This window comes from Carcharodon carcharias, chromosome 2, assembly GCF_017639515.1.
Source record: "Carcharodon carcharias isolate sCarCar2 chromosome 2, sCarCar2.pri, whole genome shotgun sequence".
NCBI classification, from domain to species: domain Eukaryota; kingdom Metazoa; phylum Chordata; class Chondrichthyes; order Lamniformes; family Lamnidae; genus Carcharodon; species Carcharodon carcharias.
Window position 1 is genome coordinate 64,797,069 of NC_054468.1, and position 20,546 is coordinate 64,817,614.

The 20,546-nt window shown below is 39.6% G+C and overlaps 2 protein-coding genes across 3 annotated transcripts in view; one reads left to right on the top strand and one right to left on the bottom strand.

The window, feature by feature from the left end:
• The first annotated feature begins 2,604 nt into the window (after positions 1 to 2,604).
• Positions 2,605 to 3,786, top strand: LOC121287467 (P2Y purinoceptor 3-like). Its single transcript, XM_041205382.1, has one exon. It carries the CDS (start codon positions 2,605 to 2,607, stop codon positions 3,784 to 3,786), a length of 1,182 nt encoding a protein of 393 aa, XP_041061316.1.
• A 9,427-nt stretch (positions 3,787 to 13,213) lies between these two features.
• Positions 13,214 to 20,546, bottom strand: part of mfsd1 (major facilitator superfamily domain containing 1) — a 45,875-nt gene continuing 38,542 nt past the window's right edge. The window contains exons 16-17 of one of the 2 annotated variants that reach the window (XM_041212646.1): positions 14,270 to 14,381; positions 13,214 to 13,787 (exon numbers count right to left, since the gene is read on the bottom strand). In XM_041212646.1, the coding sequence (XP_041068580.1) occupies positions 13,728 to 13,787; positions 14,270 to 14,381 (172 nt within the window). In that variant the 3' untranslated portion in view covers positions 13,214 to 13,727. Of the gene's footprint in view, positions 13,788 to 14,269; positions 14,382 to 14,887; positions 15,896 to 20,546 lie in introns of those variants that run through there. The other variant, XM_041212657.1, reaches the window with a different exon arrangement.

A 20,546-nucleotide genomic window follows, 5' to 3' on the forward strand; every position in this document is an offset into this window, starting at 1 on the left:
TGCTGACTCATTCCTCAGGGTGAGGCCTTGACCAATCTGAGTCAAGCTGCCTTGTTTAAATTTCAAACAATGCTTGGCAGTTAACTGTCAGTCACCATCAGTGGTGCATTCTCCATGGCAGTGCCACTTGCCAACCAACCAGCACACTCTTCACATGCAGTATAAATTGTTATTTTCCCCCTTATATTAGTATTCTTGTGAATGCAAGACAAAAAGCTTAGACGTCACTTTTTTCAGCAATATTTGAGTTTCAGATATTTAAGTTTCCATCAGATCGCCAAACTCTCACACTCCATTGAGGTCACACACTCAGTCTTGTACAACGGAAATACAAATCAGCAAAATGAACATAGTATGAGAAAGAACATCTTCCCATTCTGTAGTCTAATATTCAAATAGACAATGGCAACTACATTGAACAATCTATGTAAGAAATAACCACTAGATGGCGACCTGGCAGTATACCAAACAGCTTTGGTTTTGCAGCTTTAAATCCAGGTTAAACCTGCCCATCATTCCATCATGAGGAAAATTCCAGTTCTTGACCCATTCTAACAAATGGACACATTTAATGTATACCCTCCAAACTGAAGCATTTCAGCATAAAATTGTAGCTACTTCTTCTCAGGCAGTCCCAGGTAGTGGATAACTTGTTTCCACTCCAATCTGATAGACTCTGAGATGGCTGATAAACCCAATGCGCAATCTGCAAATTCTGTCACATGCAGGGCAGGTGGTGCTTGAAGGGTCGGCACAAGGAGTTGCAGGCTTGCGCCCTTCACCTGTGTGTGTTCCCAAGGTCTCTCGATGTGATCAGTGCCTTCCTGAATAAACCTTCTCCATTTTGGTTGGTCACAAGTCAGGGCCTCCCATGAGTCCCAACATCCTCCTGGGAGTCTCCTGTCATGATCAAAGTTCTGAGCAGAACATTTGTTTTGGGAATCTGGTATCAGGCATATGAATGACATGTCCCACCCAGTGGTGCTGTTTTGAGTGATTTGTGCCTTGATGCTGGGCAAGTTGGCTTGGGAGAGGATGCTGCTGTTAGACTGCCTTTCTTGCCACTGATGGTGCTTCTCCGATGCTTTAAGGTGCCTGCTGTAGATTTGCCCCAGTGTCCGAAGTAGAAAGAAACATGGGGATCAACGCTGCCTGGTAAACCGTGACCTTAGCCTTTGGTTTGAGATCCTGGTCCTCAAATACTCTTTTCCTCAGTGGGCCAGGGGCTGAACTGACATATTGGAGGTGAAAATGAATCTTGTTGTCTATGTCTTCCTTCACCAAGAGAAGGCTTCCAAAATATGGAAAATAGTCTATATTTTCCAGGATCTCGCCATTGATCTTAATTGATGGGGGAGCTGTTATGCTGTGTGAGCTGGTTGGTTTTCTGGGTGAAAGGCCTGTTTTCTCATATGCTTCAGAGAAGGTGCTAACAATGACCTGAATCTCTGAGTGAGTACACACACAGTGAAAAACAATAAGGCCTCTGGAGCCAATGGAATCCCTGTTAAAATTCTGAAACTTGGCAGAGATACACTCCTGCCTAGCTGTACAACTTTATATCACTCACTTGGGAAGAGGAATGCAAGCCAGGGGATCTCAGAGACACTGTGATTGTGACGATATTTGAGAAGGGAGACAATTCTGATTGTGGTAATTACAGTGGTGTCTTCCTGCTGTCTGCCACAGGGAGGATCATTGTAAGAATCTTCCTCAATCGCTTCCTCCCCATAGCTATAGAGCTCCTTCTAGTGTCGCAGTGCAGTTTTTAATCATTGAGAGACATCACAGACATGATCCTCACTGCATGGCAAATTCAAGAAAAAAGGAACAAACAGCACCAACTGCTGTACATGGCCTATTTTGACTTCAAGAAAGCCTTTGATTCTGTCAACCATGAGGGATTATGGAGTATCCTCCTCAAACTTGCCCCTCCTTAGAAATTTGTCACCATCCTCCACCTAGTCCAGAATGACCTGCAAGCCATGATCCACACCAGCCGAACCAAAACCTGATCTCAGTGAAGACCGGGGTTGAACCAGGTTGTGTCCTTGCACCAACTGTCTTCACCGTTTTCCTCACTGCATACTGTACCTCACCTCACCCCAAGCAAATTATCCACAGGCATGGAGATAATTTACAGAACAGACAGGAAACTTAGCTACTTACTAGGTAATCAAATGCTGCAAATGCAAAAACTGAGAAGAATCACTGATGAGCCTCAAAAACCTACTTTACGTCATCAATGGGTTACACCCATTGTACGACATTGCTCATTTACCAACTACCTTTTGCCCTGTCTACCATTATTTATTAGGCCAAGATAGATGGCTTCAATAAGTTATACAATCCAATAAGCATTTTATCTCATTAAAGAATGCGCTACAAACTCCCCACAGCAAAAAAAAATGTTATCTAAGATTTTGCATGGCACTGGCTTCTTGATTTCCATCATAGTACAAAGAGTTAAATGTCCCAGGTTCCTCCATATATATTATTGGGTGCATCCTGCCCCACCAGCAGGATAGACCCAGCAGATTTGACAGCACAGTGGTATACATTTGATTCCACATTCCATGAAATGTCATGGACATCAGGTCAAATATGGGGATGGAAACCTCCTGCTGGTTACCACCAGGTCAGTGTTTTAAATCCACAACACAGAAGACCCACCTTCTGAAGACAACCTTAAAAAACCAATGGACACAAGAGACAAGCAACAGGGTGACTTTGCGTGCCATGGATGGAGGCAGAATTCTTGATCCTGACAACTCATCCCAATTGATTGCCCCAGTGGAGTCTCTGTGTCCTTTGCATGAAAACTACAAACACATCTTGTTACCCATGATTTACAGCGTAGTAGTCATTCTGGGCTTGCTATCCAATGGGACAGTGCTGTGGTTATCTTGCTGTCAGACTAAGACATGGAGCTGCACCATCATTTATTTGACTAACCTGGCAGTCGCAGACCTGCTGCATGTCCTTTCTCTCCCCTTGTTGATCGTGAACTACACCTGGAAGGACAAGTGGCCCTTCGGAGACTTCCTCTGCAAACAAGTCCGCTTCTGTTTCTATGCCAATATGTATGGGAGCATTATGTTCCTGACTTGTACCAGCGTCCACTGCTACTTGGGCCTTTGTTTCCCTATGAAATCTCTGAGGTGGAGGACTTGGAAACTAGCTATCGTGGGCAGCATTGCTGCTTGGTTTATAGTCATAATGGAAGCGTTACCCACCTCTATCAATGCACAGGCAGGGGGAATGCGCAACCGGGCCATCTGTTTTGACCTGACAGGTCCTGAGAATTTCTTCAGCTATTTCCCCTATGGGGTAACATTAACTGTGACGGGCTTTGTTATGCCTTTTACAATAATAACCTTGTGCTACTGCTCCATTCTGAAGACACTCATTACATGTGGAGACAACCCTCTAGTGGGGAAACCAGCAAGGACCAAGTTGATCTGCACCATTCTGGCCGTCTGTGCTCTGCTGGTGGTTTGTTTGGTGCCATTTCACATCACACACATAATTTACCTCTTCATTCAGGCCTATATGGTCCGAAACTGCACCACGCTGCAGTCTGTCAGTGTTCTTTACCAAGTCTGCAGATGCCTCATCAGCTTCGACAGCTGCATCAACCCTATTCTGTACTTACTCTGCGGGAGGAAATCTTGCAGCTGGCTGCTCAGGAAAAAAAAAGTTGCTCCAGCCTTTAGAAGTCAATGTCCAGCTGGAGGACATGCAGCTCCGCCCCGCCCCTTGGCATTGACCTGGATCCCTGGTTAATTGAGCCACTCAGAAGGCACTTTAACTCATGATATACTGAAAGGATTGGCAGCTCACCTCTCCCATCAATCAAAAGGCGACAGGTCAGAGAGCAGGTGAAGCTGGCTGCACCAAACCTGCTGGTCTGCAGGCCCCTTACTGTGGGACAACAGATCCTGTGGATCACCTGCCAGTCCCACCCTACCCACTTTCACTCGGCATTGCAAAAAATACTCATCAGAATTAATGGGAACTTATAGAAGCTGTAAACATTTTGCTGCTTTTTTGCTACCAAATGTTATAAGTTTATACTCTTTTTAAATTAAATATCAGGAAATTATTAATTCATGCCAGAAAAATTATAGGCATTTTCATATCATAAATACAAGAGAACATGTTTATCTGAACCATTCCAATGTTATAAAATTATCCCAATCATCTTCTGAGAAACTCTTACCTTACATCTATATTAATAAAACAAAATTAACAATAATGTAAGTTTTGCTTATAAAGCTACATTCTTATTGCTGGTGTTTTATTCCTGTTGAGCACACAGGAGCCATTCTGGCCATGAATCATCACGAATAGTGGGGTAAGTGTTCTGGCCTGTTCTCTCATATGGCCTCAGCCATGGCGTTGCATAAGGAATAGGAGCTGGAGTAGGCTATTTGGCCCTTCGAGCCTTCTCCACCATTCAAAAAGGTCATGCAGATCTTCTATCTCAATTCCATCTTCCCATACTATCCACATATCCCTCCATTCCCTTAGTGCCCAAAAATCTATTAACCTCTGCCTTGTATATACCCAAAAACGAGCATCCACAGCTTTATAGAATAGATAATTCTAAGGATTGTTAGTGCCTGCATGGTACCTTCCAGGTTGCTGAACATCCATGCACACACACACAGCTGAGAAGCAACACTGGTTGTAGGACTGAAGGAGTTTACAGAGATAGGGAGGGGTGAGACAATGGAGGGCTGGAGAGTTTTAGTTACGAGGAGAGAGTGGATAGATTGGGGTTATTTTCCCCAGTGCAGAGGAGATTGAGGGAGGATATGATTGAGATGTATAACATTATGAGGGGTATAGATAGGGTAGACAGGAAGGAACTTTTCCCCTTGGTGAAGGGATCAGTAACCAGGGAGCATAGATTTAAGGTAAGGGGCAGGAGATTTAGAGGGGATGTGAGGAAGAATTTTTTCACCCAGAGGGCGGTGGAAATCTGGAACTCACTGCCTGAACTGGTGGTAGAGGCAGAAACCCTCATAAGTAGCTTAAGAAGTATTTGGATGTGCACTTGCGAAGCCATGGCATACAAGGCCATGGGCCTAGTGCTGGAAAATGGGACTAGAATAGTTCGGTACTTGTTTGACCGGCGCAAACTCAATGGGCTGAAGGGCCTTTTTCTGTGCTGTAGACTTCTATGACACATCAGGACAACTGCTGTGACAGCCCGTTAGTTAAATGTAAAATATGCTCAAGTCCAATTTTCAATAAGGCCAGGGTGTGAAGTAACAGCTTGGCTGCCTTGTTGCCCATTTTGGGTCCAAGTTCAATTTCTCAATGTGTTCGCTCGTGACCCCTAAACTGGGCTATGTTTAGCGGACGAAAGACCTTTGGGACATTATTTTCTTTCACAGGATTTGGGCAAGGCTAGCATTCATTGCCCATCCAAAGTTGCCTTGAGAGGTGGTGAATTAAAACCGAGCAGCTTGGCCACTTAAAAGAACAGTTAAGAGTCAACTGTGTTGGTGTGGAACTGGGGTCACAAAGGCCAAAACAGACAAAGACATCATGTTTCCTTCCCTATGTAATATGAATTGGATTTTACAACAACCCAACAGCTACCTAGGCCAGCTTTTTAGTTCCAGATTGAAAAAAGATCCTTGCTTGTTTTAATAAAACTTCCATGCTAAGATTTGAATTCTTATTCTCTGGATTACTGGTCCATTAACCACTACACAACCATTGCTAAAGACTTCAATTAATATTAAGATTTTGGTTAAATGAATCCACAACAAAGTACAGAGAATGTGTAATTGAAATATTTCTAGTAGTTCAAAAGCAAAACACTGCAGATGCAGAAAATTTGAAATAAACACAAAATTCTGGAATCTTTCAGCAGTTCTGGTAGCATCCATGGAGAGAGAGAAAAAAGTCATCGACTTAAAACATCAGCTCTGTTTCGCCCTGTAGATGCTGGCAGACCTGCTGGGTAATTCCAGTGTTTTCTGTTTGAATTTCATATTTTAAGTTCTTGGCATTTCTTCACGGATGAAGATTTTATGGAAAGTTGTATTTTTCTCCTAATCAGTTGCAGGCCCGCTGGTGGCTAGTCAGGCCTACCTGTGACTGGCAGATCCTCCCACAGAAGTGCAGGCGAAGGTGCAGCCACTGATGAGAGCAATAGGATCTTTCCTTCTCCTCCTTTTCTCTTTCATGCTGGCTCTTTGCTCAGTCTCAAAGGTGTCTGTAGCACTCCCGATGTGGCATCTCCTGGCGTCAAAATCTACGGCCTGTGCTTCCGACTGGCGATGGTCAATCTGGCACACAGAGACCGACTTCCTCAGGAGTCCTTGAAACGTTTGCCTGGGGCTGCTCTGTTCCGTTTACAAGTGGTCAGCTCTCTGCATGACACGTGTCGTCCACCTGGCCGGTGTCGCCCATCTGGGCAATGTGACCTGCCCAATGCAGTTGGCTTTGCAGGAGGCAATATTGGCTGTTTCCAGGTCTTTAATGTTCATAATGCAGTGGCAGCGCTGATTGAAGGACTCCAGAAGGTGTACGTGGCAGCGGTACAGGTCCCATGACTCGGTGCCATACAGAAGAGTGGTGAGGATTGCAGCTTTGTACACTTCGAGCTTGGTTTGTGCTCTGAGGTTGTGGTTGTTCCACACTTGAGTGTAGAGTCTGCCAAATGCATTGTTTGCTTTTGAAAGTCTATAGTCCCCTTCCTTGTCTATGGTAGCATACGAGATGATGCTCCCCAAACAGGTAAACTGTTTGACAGCATTCAGCTCAATTCCCTTGATGACAACGCTTGGTGGTCTATATTATTCTTGGGGTGCAGGCTGATGCAGGACTTCAAGTTTTCTTTAATCTGAATTTTAGTCTGAAGAGTTGGCGCCACCTCGGAAAAACGTGTTGTTATACGTTGCAGGTCTGATTGACTGTGGGCCAGGAGAGTGAGGTCTTCAGTAAAAAGAAGTCCATGGATGCATTTTTCTTGTGTCTTTGTGTGATCCTAAAGATGCCCGAGGTTGAAAAAACCTCGGTCTGGAAGTGTACGTAAATTCCCTCAGGGTCTTCCGTTGCCTGCTGCAGCATCATGCTAACGATGGTGAATAAGGTCAGGGCAAGCACACATCCCTGCTTCATGCCACTGGAGATCCGGAAGGGACTTGAGAAGTTGCTGCTGTGCTTGACTTGTCCATATTGATTTTTGCTGAAGCTGCTTCACCATGGCCAGGAACCTGGGTGGGCATCTATGTTTTTCAAGGATTTTCTAAAGTCTTCGCTGCTCACAGTGTCGAATGCCTTGGTGAGGTTTACAAAACCTCAGGCCTTTGTTTTGCTCATGACATTTTTCTTGTATTTGTCTGAGTACAAATATCATGCCTGTGGTGCCTCTGTTTGTTTCGAAGCCACACTGGCTGTCCATGAGGTTTTTTCCCGCAATGGTAGGTATAAGCCTGCTCAGAAGTATTCTAGACAGGATCTTCCCAGCAATAGAAAGGAGAGTGATCCCATGGTAAGTGGAGCAGTCTGATCTTTCTCCTTTATTTTTGTACAAGGTGATGATAATGACATCACAAAGATCCTGTGGAATCCTGCCCTGTTCCAAGCAGGCCATGAATAACTCATAAAACCTGGTATATAGGGCAGGACCACAATGTTTCAAGGGTTCCAATGGAATTCCATCGACTCTGGGGGTTTTGTTGCTGTTCATCTGGTTGATGGCGATACAGATTCCTCCAGAGTTGGCCTTTCATCCAGTTCTTCTTTGACAGGCAGTTGTTGGATGCGGTTGATGGCATTATCATACACCGTGCACTTGACACTGAAGAGTGTTTCAAAGTACTCCGGCCAGTGATCCAAGATTGACTCCTTGTCAGTGTGTGGCTTCTTACCATTGGCATTCCTCAGGGGGTTTTTGGTTTGATATACTGGTCCATTGGCAGATTTTAGTGCCTAATAGACGCTTTTATCACAGTTATCAGCATACAGTTGAGTTTTTTCCACAAGTGTGATCCACCAGTCATTTTGAATGTTCCTTGGTTTATGTTGAAGGGTGCTGCATGCTTGATGATAGGCTGTCTTTTACGCTTGGCTGGCCTGCTGAGCCTGATGAGCTGACCTTTTTATTGCTAGCAGATATTGTTTAATGAGGTAGTCTTGTGACACAGTGGGTTGTCTCTGAGCCAGAAACTTCTGGTTTGAGTTCCACCTCAGGACTTGACGGCCAGTGAAGGTGCGTTCATAACACAGCCAAATAGGTTGAGTATCAACCTGCAAATCCTTCCATTACATACCAATGGCAAGTGACAAAAGTGGAAGAGATTCCTCGGCAGCCATATGATGGAAAGAACATTTGGAGCCACTACCATCACTATCCATAGCTTCAGACTACGACAGCAACTTAGACTCATTGAGTGAACTGTAACACCACTTAGTTGAATATATTTTAGTTTGATACAGTTTAGGTTTGTCACATTATTGTATTTTGAGACTGTAGCTTTTTATTTAGAGGTCATGTGGCCTGTGTCATGAAGCTATTAATCTACATAATATTTTGGAAAATATTTTTCTTTTAAAAAAGAGCTTTAGTCTGTGGATGTGTCTTAACTGGATTAAAGCCAACTAGTCTGGGTGCTTTGATGTGTACTAGTTTCAATATGTGAGAGATAGTGTGCATTTGCATTTTTTGAGTAGAGCATTCAAGAAGTGGGGTGAAAACTTGATGCCTATCTAGCAGCTACCAAGCAATATATTTATATTACTAATAAAATTGGTACTATGAGAAGGGTTTCATTGTTAAAAGGTGGAGTTCAAAGAGGCTGGTGAGATAATGAGAATTTACATTCAATCAGTGGTGGTAGGTACAACTTTAGCAGCTTTGGGTGTGCAGGGTAGAGGCAATGTAACATCAAAGCAGCTGTAAGCCTCCAACTGACTCCACAGGAACAAAGTGAAAGGAACCTCATTTTGAATTCGTAAGGTGAAAATGCTTTGTCTGGTGTTTGATTAAGTCTATGGGTCGCTGTTGCCTTAATGGAAATTAGTTTGGAAATTTATTAAAAGTTATGATAGTAGTAATTTATAGTCATGTGCATATATATTTTAACCTGTGTAAATTAATCTGTTTCATTTAGATTAATGTAAAACCTCAAGAACTGGTGGTCTGATTCCCAAATTTAGAATCGCATCTCAAACATAACACAAAATTATAGGTTATGACAGTCGTTTAAAGTTTCCCTCTGGGATTTTTAAATAACTCCACATTGTCATAACAGCCTGTTCTGTTCTACAGTCTGCCTAACAGTAAACTTGGGTGGTTTGATTGTTAGAGATCAAGTAAAGGCTTAGATTGTTTTACTGAGAAGATGGTGCGAGGTATTTATGCTTGGAAACAATGCAGCAACTCTGTGTTTACAATTAGACTGACTTTCCTGAAGTCCCTGAATGGTGTTGACGTTACCAGATTATAAATAGTTGTGCTTTCAGCTGTACATTTATTTCCAAGATGAGAGTTTGAATCAAGGATAGCTAATTAGCATTTCTACCTGGATGCAAGGTTAATGTATTTCACGTTGCCATGGGGAACAGGACAGAAGCTGTCACTTTGGAGATCAGGTTATAGGTTTGCCTACAAATCAATGGATATCACAGACAGACAGCAGCTTGTGTGGTCAGCTGAGAAAGACTGCTTGGCTTTGCCACGGCCAGATGCAGGAGGGAGATAGCCTCTAATCGATGAGATGCCTCATGCAGCCTTCTAAGGATTCAAGGAGATTTGTCCTGGCATGGCTGGGCGGGGTGGTGAGGGAGAAGAATCATTAGAAGAGGGTTTGCTGCTGGTGGTAGATTTAAGAAACTCTCTAAAAACTGAGGAAAGTGCCTGGAGATGGTCACTCCCAGTTACTACTTGGCGAAATAGGAATACGGGAACCTATTGGAAGCTGGGAATAACTGTGGACTGTTTGCTAAAAGGACTCTATTTCTGTGGAGAGTGCGAGTGATAAGTATACAAGGGGTGTGTCACTTTCTGTAGCTTAAAGTATAAGTTGCCTACAAAAAGTGCTTAGTCAAGTTTTTTAGTCGTTTGTTACAGTAAAGATTTTAAAACATGAAATCTTGCCGTCATTCTCAGCTAGTTACTGGAAACTTGAATCTTAAAGTTATTGCTCTCTCTGAAGATCATAAAACTTAAAGCTATGAATGCCTCATTCTCTGTAATTTAAGATTTATTTCATTCCATCCTCAACATATATTTTGTGGACTGAAAATATTGTGAAGTTCTAATTTTCAAAAAAAAACTCATTGGGAACCTAAGTCTCAAATCCTCTGGGTTGGAGGAAATCATATACATTTATTTTTAAAACGTTGCAGTTTCGTTTCCCTATTCAATTCTTCCCATTCTTGAGCACAATCAATGGCCCTACTGGAAACCCAATAAGAATGTAAAAGAGTAGAACAACAAACCATTTTGGCTCATCAAGTACATTTCTTCTGGATATAATGCATGTATAATTAAGTTTATCACATATTATACTCTGATCCATTTACGCTGCCTAACATAAGGTTCTGCAAATCATCTTACTTCCAAGTAAGTCACAATGACAGAGTTATAATATTTATTAATTGATCTATACTATTCATGGGATCTTCGTATGCAGAAAATGCTTAAACTGGCAACAATGCCCTGTTAAGGAGTAAAGACAAACCACAGTGAATTTAAGTTTGTGAGTGCAACATTCAACAAAAGAACACAAAGCTCTATCACGTCATGTCTAGACTCCCTCGCTCTCTTATTATAGGCGCAAGTATACAGTTCAATATGATGCATAAAATAGGCATTCACAGTGCAACATTTCTAAATGGACAGACATGGACTATTTTGCAACAGCCACCTTAAATCACTATTTTAAATTAATTTAATATCTTAAAAAATAAAACTATATTTAAGTTTAAGCACTGTTATTTATAATAAAATGGTGCAAGTTTATGCTGCAGTAATTTCTCCTACTTCCGAAAAGTGCATTTCATGCTTGTCAAGGTAAGTAAATCCCAACCCTCTCCAATACACTAACTTTAGTTGGTAAAGTAACAAAACTGCAAATAATATTCCACATCAGAGATCTCAGTTTATACCTGCTCAGAGTAAGTTTTTGATTTACTCATAATACTTTTCAGATGGTCATTTCAAGTCAATGATCTTTTGAGAAAACTGGACCAGTGACCTGAAACATTAAGGCTGTTTCTCTCTCTACAGATGCTGCCAGCGCTGTTGAGCATTTCCAACATTTTCTGTTTTTATTTTAGATTTCCTGTATCTGCAGTATTTTGCTTTGTACCTCTTAGGTACATGGTATTTAAGCTATGTTAGGGGTTTATTTAATAAACAGATCATATTGATTAGTAACTGGATATGAAAGTCAGTAATCACAAATCTGGACCACCTTTTCATATTCAGGCAATGGATATTTATCGTTCCAAAAAAACACATTAAGATGTACCATTGCTGAACTTCCAGATGATTTAAATGCTGTTAATCTCCAAATCACGTCACCTAGTTATAGAACTAAGTTTCTCCAAAACTTTGTGAAGTAAAACAACTGGGCAACGAGACCTGGTTTGTGGAGAACTGCACTATTTACTACTCCAGTTTCATTTTTATTACTTTCTGCTTTAAATTTTAAGCCGGAATATATCCCAGGAAGGATCTGATGAAGCTGGGATATAACCTAATGGAACATTAAAATAAAGTAAGTTGATAATTCACTCACTACTAACTCAAGGACACTTGGCATATATACTGTCCAGTCACCAATCACCAGATTTGGCTAAACTATGTTAAGTTGTACCATGCCTTGTTCCCTTTAGCCAAAACCACCCATTATTCCAGAATCATCCTGGAAGGCAAGGCAACCCAAGATCATCTTCTCTGGGGTGAACTGCCTCCTCAGACTTTTCTCTCACCTTCAATTGTGAGGAATAAAGAATTATTTCATAGATTGATACAAACTACGTAGCTGCCTTTACGACTTCCTTCCTGTCTGCCACTTGTTCTATGACACCATCATTGTGCAGTGTTACCCACTTTTTTTTTTTGCAGGCTCCAAGCTTGCTCTCCAGCTGATCTCTGAACCCTGTCTCTCCTTACAAAATTACCATTATCAGCCCTTCCTTGAAAATCCCACCCTGGACACTTTCTTGTCCAGGGTCTCAAATGTAACACCTCTAAATTCCATCTCTCAAGACTGCCTGTTTGAATCCCTTCAGCTTAGCTTACACATTTTTTTAAACCGTGTTGAGATGGCTCGAGGCAAAAACGTGAATCACTTCCTTTATGACCATGTCTATAGTGAAATCTCTCTTCATCCTGAATCTCTCCACAGCATTGAAACAATAAACTATCCACCCTTGTCTGTCTCGCCTTCACTGTCCAGGCCCGTGGAATCATTCTCGCATGGTTTCATTCCTACTTATTAAAACACAATTGGCGCATCTCCAGCAATGGCTTCTCAACTTGTTCCTTCATTATTGTCCAGATCAATAATCTATCCTCCATTAATCTATCAATAGGTTGTCCCCTAAGCAGCATCACCCATTTATCACAGGGCCAATTTCTGTGTATAGGCTGACATCAGGTCCATGTTTCAACCACCTCTCTCAATCCCTTAACCAGTTGTGTTCAACTGTTTGTCTGACATCATCATTGATGAATGCCACCTTCCTCAAATTGAACATCAGAGATATCAAAGCCATAGTTTTGTGCTCCCACTCCCTTCCCACAGACTTTTGACACTTACTCTGGCTGAACCGGTCATGCAAAGCTGTGACAACCCTGCTCAAATCAAAGCTGAGTTTCAAATCTCACGTCCCATCTACATATACTGCCACCTCAACAGCAGACTGACTTGATTCCTGCCCTCAGCCCATCTACTACTAAAATGCTTATTCACTTCTGGACTTACTTGCTCCACCCTTCAAAAACCACAACTTGTCCAAAAAACTACCTACATCCTGCCCCATCATTAGACACATTTCTTACTAATATACATGCACCATATTAAAGTTAAAATCAACTTCAAGTCCCTCATAGCATTATCACTGTGTTGTCTGGCCTGCACTTGGGTAAACTGATCTAATGTACACTACTAAACTCTACAATTAATTACAACCATGTGTCCTTTTTTTAAGCAATAATGAAACCACACTTAAAAGATTTAATTTTACAAAAACACTTTATTCATACAAAAAGGTCATTTACAAAGAATGTATAATTCTTGAACATGTTGATGAAGGCTGAACAAAATTTGTAACTTTGCTCTCAAAATTATGAGCTATTTAACTGCAGCTTTAACAATGATTACAGCCCAAATTACAAAGCCAAAATTTATGGAAGTGCAAATTATCCAAAAACTTCGGAATTTCCTAGATCTTCAAGTTTGTTGAAGCACAGGCATTTTTAGATTGTTCAAGCGTCTGAACTTCTCATATTCCAATTCAACTAAAACATTGGCTATTATACAAATAAAATACTTATTTTAGATACATTGAAAAGTACGTCTTTATCCAAGTGGAAAACAGCATGTACAAAATAAACAACTTTATCTGATTGTGCATCCATGATTCTTCCATTAGAAAAGTATTGTAACAGATTTCTGCCAGTCTTTTTTCACCAACTTCAGATTTATGAAAATTAAAAGGCAGCAATTTTCTCTGTGTGCTTCTTCAAGTTATTTGAGTATACTCCTATATGCCAGTGCAGATACATGGAGGCTGTAGTGTTCTGGTAACTGCAAAAGCAAAAACACGGAAAGATCTCACCACATCTTGCAAGCAACATATTTTACAGCAAATGAATGAATAAAATAAAAACAAATATAAATCTTCCAGTACTAGCCTTGACATCAAACCAGGAATGCTGCAAACAGCAAAAAAACAAAATATTATTCGGAAAGCAAAATAGTGGGACATGATTTGAAAATCAAATGACTGACTTCTAGACAGAATTAAAAATACAATAAATCTCTTTAAACCAATCCTGGATGATGAATTCTTGTTCAGTAGAACTGATTTACTCTAGGGTACGGTAAGTCACTAGCTGCCATTTGGTCATTTCTGGGTTTCTATGGCAAATATTCAAGATATCATTGCACAATCATAAAAGTAATCCATTGTGTAACTTTTACCACTCCTTTATATTTGATGTGATCTTAACTGCTATTTCATAATATTTTTCTCAAGTTTATGTTATAACAACACATGGTTCCCTTACTTGTGCACCAAGTCTGGAAAGATATCTGTTCCTTACTGCAAAAGCACTCATTGGTTGAATTCTAGCCAAGTCTTCCACTTGCTGTTGACGAATGCGTTCCTCTTTCTCAGCCCTACAAAATAAAAATAAATCATGACAACAAATTAAGGTTTTCAGCGTGTCAGGCTTTGAACCAAATAAAATGCCAAGTAGCGAATCACAAAGCTTTTTAAGAAGTGATCGATAGATGTCACTAGTTTTGTGGGGTTTTTTTCCCACCCATGTTATGCAGATACTAAGTAGGAGTATCCAATCTGCATTCCCCAGGACCACAAGTGGCACCCAAAGTCCAGGTGACATCTGTTTGCACTTACATTCCTTATTCAATGATTTGTTCTCTAAATTGTACGCATGAAGGGTCTGCAAACTGCTCCCTTTGCATTCTTGCTTCATTGGTGGGTAAATGCAAGATCTGCTTGTATCAAAATATATTATTTTAATGAGAAAATGGATTGAAACAATATTCATAGAGACTTCATGGTATGTATTCATGTGATCCACAAAAACAAAAGCTTGGACACTCCTGTATAGAGTATCAATATACAAGTTCAAGAATAAAATTTGAGCCAAACACAAGCAGAAATTTTAGCAGCATATATTTTTGTTTACTCAAACAAGGAGACATAGATAAAAGAAATACATATTTCCATTTATTTGTTAATGAATTCTTAGCTCAGTTTAGCATACAAAATCTTTCACATAAGCATTTAATACATCTGATTTTGTCAACTAATTTAAGTTCCATTTTTAGTTCAAATGGAAAAAAAAGGCAATGGTTCTTAAAAAAATAAACAATCAGTTCTACTTGCTTATCAAATAAAAACTAACTTGCAGTTAAACAGTAAATAGAAAATGGACTGTCCAGCAGTTTTGCATTAGGTTAAGTGCATTGTAATACATAAATCAAGTACAAAAGTACTACATGTTCTTTTGCAATGTAGTATTCACACAGCCATTCCAATTGTTTCACTGACAGCAATCATTACCTTTAATATTAATTTGTTTTAGAAGACATTATGCATAGTTTTAGTAGTAAGCAATTAATTGGTTTTTAAGCAACAAACATTATTTGAAGCTCAATATCATTCTATGACACTACAGTATGATCCAACTTTCATCAGCATTAGCATATAAGCCAAAAATCAATGCAATGCAAGAGGTTACAAGTATAAGATCAAAATTGGAAAACTTACCCATTCATGGAATACTACTAACTCAAAGGTCGACAACAGAACTAGATATGACAGGGCCTGTTCCACATGTACATGTACCACATTTTACAACCATTAACAATATTCTCAGCAGGCATTAACTCAAAGCTCCTATTTAAAATGAGAAAATATACCAAAAACCTTTGACAACCACCTAAAATATCACAAATACATATTTTAATATTCAGACTTTGATACTCATTTGTCAAAATTACAACTAATTGCAACCAAATTATTAGTGGTCTTCAATTAATTTAAGTACTTTTCTCCCCCTTTTCCAAAATCTCAAGGTATATTAAATATATTCTTCAAGTTGATGTTTTGATGGTGAAAGGTTGTGTACTTCTGGCCGAGGGCTGCTAGTCCTAATTCTCATCTGTAAAAAATTGTGGTGAAAATTACTTTTATGAATTCAGCTGCATGGAATTATCAACACTAAAATGACCACTCATGAGTTTCCATTCCAGTTAAACAAACTGCTTTTCTATGCCACAAGATAGTCAGTCCTGTGCTACAACTTCCTCCAGCTAATTACAGTATAAGATGTTGTTAAAGCTGTAAAGTTTTAAATGTTAAGTACCATTCATTCCTGTGATTTGATTTGTTACAAGTTTGACTGCACATGTCCGAAAGCCTACTCAAAAATTGGCTGAGGATATCATTGGCAGTCCCTGTGCATAGTGTGATTGATTCTGACTGGATTTGAAGTGGTCATGCAGCAATATTTATCTTGGTGAAAGAGAAACAGAAGGATAAGATGCTATTCAGATTCAAAAGGGCTAACTATTACATAAACCAGGTTACATGATTACAATATTATAAAAGCAAAAAACTGCAGATGCTGGAAATCCAAAACAAAAACACAAATATACCTGGAAAAACTCAGCAGGTCTGACAGCATCTGTGAAGAGGAATACAGTTAATGTTTCAAGTCCAAATGACTCTTCATCAGAATAAAGGAAAAATAGAAAAGAGGTGAAATATAAGCTGGTGGGGGGGGGAGATAGGTAGAGCTGGATAGAGGGCCAGTGACAGGTGGAGATTGCCAAAAGTTGTCATTGACAAAAGGACAAAGAGACGTTGACGGTGGTGATATTAGCTAAGAAATGTGCTAATGGGGACATTAGGGGTAGAAAGCAGGATTAGCAAGGGACAGATAGCCCGGGGGGGGGGGGAGAGGAGAGAAGGGATCAAAATAGGCTAAAAGGTAGAGATAAAACAATGGATGAAATACATTTAAAAATAATGGAAATAGGTGGGAAAAGAAAAATATATATAAATTATTGGAAAAAGGGGGATCGGAAAGGGGGTGGGGATGGAGGAAGGAGTTCATGATCTAAAGTTGTTGAACTCAATATTCAGTCCGGAAGGCTGTAAAGTGCCTAGATTTACTTAAATAAAGTGATGTAGGAATTTTAAAAAGGTGGCTCTGGATTAATTAATGGATGATCATGCTGTCTTTTCACTTAAATACCAAGCCCAGTTCCAAATAGATGTATATCCAGAACAGAGTCAATGTGGTTCATGAAGATGCAAAGTTTGGATGTTTGGAAAGATGGTGAAAAGTGATGGAACATACTGCAGGTGAACACCGAAGTAGAAAAAAACCAGTTACGATCCTTGGCCAGACTCTGGGATGTGGAGGGAGGTCAAACAAAGTCTGATCAGAAAGACTTAAAGTTAAGGTGCTCTGGAGTTAGCATCTGAGAAAGAAGTCAGAATATACGATTGAATGGCAAGTCTTGATTACAAAACAGTGGAAATACAGGAAGAAGAAAAAGAACACATGGCACTGAGAGAGAATTTCAACTTTGGTCACCTGTTTTGTGCCTACAAAATGGACGTTAGACCTCCAAATTTCATATTGCAATCTGATGTGGCTGATTTGGACCAGGGATGCACTTAAACATTGCAAGTCAAGCAATCTCCAATCAGGGTGCTCAAATGAAGCAGGAATGTTCCTCTAGGGACAACAAAACAACTGCAATCTACTGCCAGTGCAACAGATAGACAGCAGTAACTGCCAACCTCATGGTCATTTTGGACTAATTGAATTTCACTCCCAATGTCTTTGAAGCTTATTAGGAACTCTAGGAATAAAGTATCAATAAAGACAAGAAATGTCATGAGGGGAGACCAGCCTTTTCTTGCATCTCAATCAGAGGTACAAGATGAAACTCCTAAAAATAGGATGTCATAATTTTTTAAAACAAGATTCTGAGAAAACAATTGTGTGACACAAATGACCAAATCAAGCCTTTTAGCAACAGTGTTCGCAATGGAAATGTAAGAGCTCCATTTGAAGTCCAAAGAAGCATTAAGGCCAAGAAAGTTGGTGGAAGATGGTCAAGAAGTGGGACCAAAAGCCAAGAGAATCTTAGACATCTTTATCAGTTCCACATAGCAATTTGAAAACTCAAGGTATACTTCACAACCAATGAATAGTAGCCCCATGCATCAAAAAGGGGTTCATTAAGATGATCAAAATGAGAATAAAATTAGGTTATAAATAAAATGGGTTGCTTAAATGTTCGATTCCCTGCTGAATCAGAGTGTAATAGGATAAGTTAATTAATTACCCCATTGAATGGGATTGTTGATGGCTTGCAAATTGATTGAATTTTGCAATTATTTTTGCCATGTGATCTGGTAGTGTCTTAAAAGCATTAGTGCCTGATCTTTCGCCATAATAAGTCCTTGAAGGCAAAATGTTAGAAGATTAGAGAGGAAGCTTTCCCCATCCAAATCACACTGCATCAGACCAAGACAACCAATATAAAAAATAGTGCAAAGAGAGTGAAAGCATTTCACCAATTAGAAAAATAGTTGAAACTCAAGACTGACCCTTGTAAAATCGAAAATGAGCAAAATATCACATGGCAACCTTCAATCACAACCGAGTTCCCGACAATTACCAAAGAATAGCACAAGCTCCAGATCAACTGGGCCCCAGAATATCTGCTATTCCATAATTTGTGACTGTTCTCGTTTGCGACTCCATTCTTCTGCAATCCTCAATGTATCATATTTCTCCAGTTTTCAAAATTAAAACCTGATGAAAAAATCTGATCTACAGAGTGAAACTTCCAGCTATTAAGGAGGTTAACCTTGCAACGAAGCAGAATTCAGAAATTTGTGACAAGCTGATGAATGTCAGACATTCATTTGTCTGGGGGTGTAGAATAAAATGTCTGACATTCTCATTTTCTAAATTTCCTCCCTTTCTATAGGAAACTTCCTTGTTTACATTTTATGGTTCTTCTGCATTCTTCTGTTCAGGTCTTGGGGGCCTTCCATTATATTACAAAGAAAAAGCCATATCCAAATGTTTCATCCCATTCCAAATGGTGGTGTCAGCTATCAACTTTTTAATCTTAAGCACACTTGCCAAATTTAAACAAATATTCAGCAAAGGCATAGTTTGAGATAGTGTACACCCCTCACTGAGAAATGGCTTGCAAACAACTTTGTTTATTATTTCTAACACTGTGTACTCTCAATGCCTTTTTTGTGGACAGGGAATGCTCTGCCTTTCCTTTCCAATTAGCCAAATTTCAGAACTCTGTGAAGCTGCCGAAATTTGTTACACAAAAATACACTAAAGCACAACTATAGTCCCTGTATTGCTGTATCCTTGTTGTAGATAGGGCATTATAAGTCACTTATTTGTCTACAGCTGCTGCAAGCCTAATTGATCATCAGTACAATACCCATCAGAAAGCTTTCCTACACCCCAGCTACATCACGTATTTCATTTAATTCACAGACTAAAGAGACCTACAAGTTTAAGTTAAAGCAGCAACAAAGCTCCTAGAGAGAAATAGAACCATTGCATTAGTCTGGATCTCAAACAAAATGGCATAAAACAATACAAAAAGTTGGGAATGTAACTGTAAAAGGTAGATTTCAGATAAAATAAAGTTTACATCAAAGGTGTAACTAATTATTTTAGGATTGTTCAATTCTTACTGCTAACTGTATTATAGAAATAAACTTTCTGATTATAATAAAACAACTTTAAGTGGCCATCACATGAAGAGTACTGGATTTCCTATTGCCAGTTTTTTAGAAAAACTATTTTCCACAGTTACTTCTATTAGCTTCCCAGAAATTATAGCAAACAATGAAGGATCAGTTACTGGTAAATATAATCTGCTCACAGCAAACATTCCCCAGATTCAGATGGAGCATGGATGATGGTGCAGGACAGAAGTACTGTCTCAAAATGCCTTAGAGAGGGACAAAGATATTTTCCAGACACTTATGCAAATACTTGGCAAGTTCAAGATGGGAAAAGAAAATAATTGTCTCCTATGACAGGAAAATGGAATTAAAACTTGTGAAAAAGGAATTGTAACCTACTTGGTACAATCCTATTTGAAGTGATTTCATAAATTTAATATATTGAGACTTTTCTGTGTTTACTATTTTGCAAAACATAAAACTATTTGGCTATAATTGTTTAGGAGTAGACCCTAACCTTTTGTGCAGTTCAGCAACTTCAGGATTGCAGCACCTTAATTTCAATTATCTCAGTCATAAATACGACTCTACAGCTCAAGTTTCTTCAATCCTTTTCAAAGGTCAGTCCAATCATAGAGTGTAATTCATTTTAACAGGTTAAGTTTCTGAACAGCCTTACAGATAACCAACTATGGACATGTCTGGTCAGCTGACAAGTTAGGAATTTAAAAAAACAAGACAATACATTGAGCTGTTAACTGAAAAGAACCATCACAATCAAGTAGTAAATAAACTTCAAGGCAACCTTCACCAATCAGAATCAAGCAACTGCTTCAGACCTCAAAGCAAAAAAGACCTCTGAACTCAGACTTTGATCTGTCATGACTTCTGAAATCCCCTTCAAAGAAGTTAGCTTTTGCTCACTAAAGTCATTGAAATCAGATGCAGCAAGAGGGGAACTTGGGGAAAATGCTAAAAAAGCAGCAGGAAAAATAGCCCTCTCCCATAAAAAGCACTGAGTGTGCAAAGTATCAGAAACAGGATAAATAAGATCATCTGCAAGC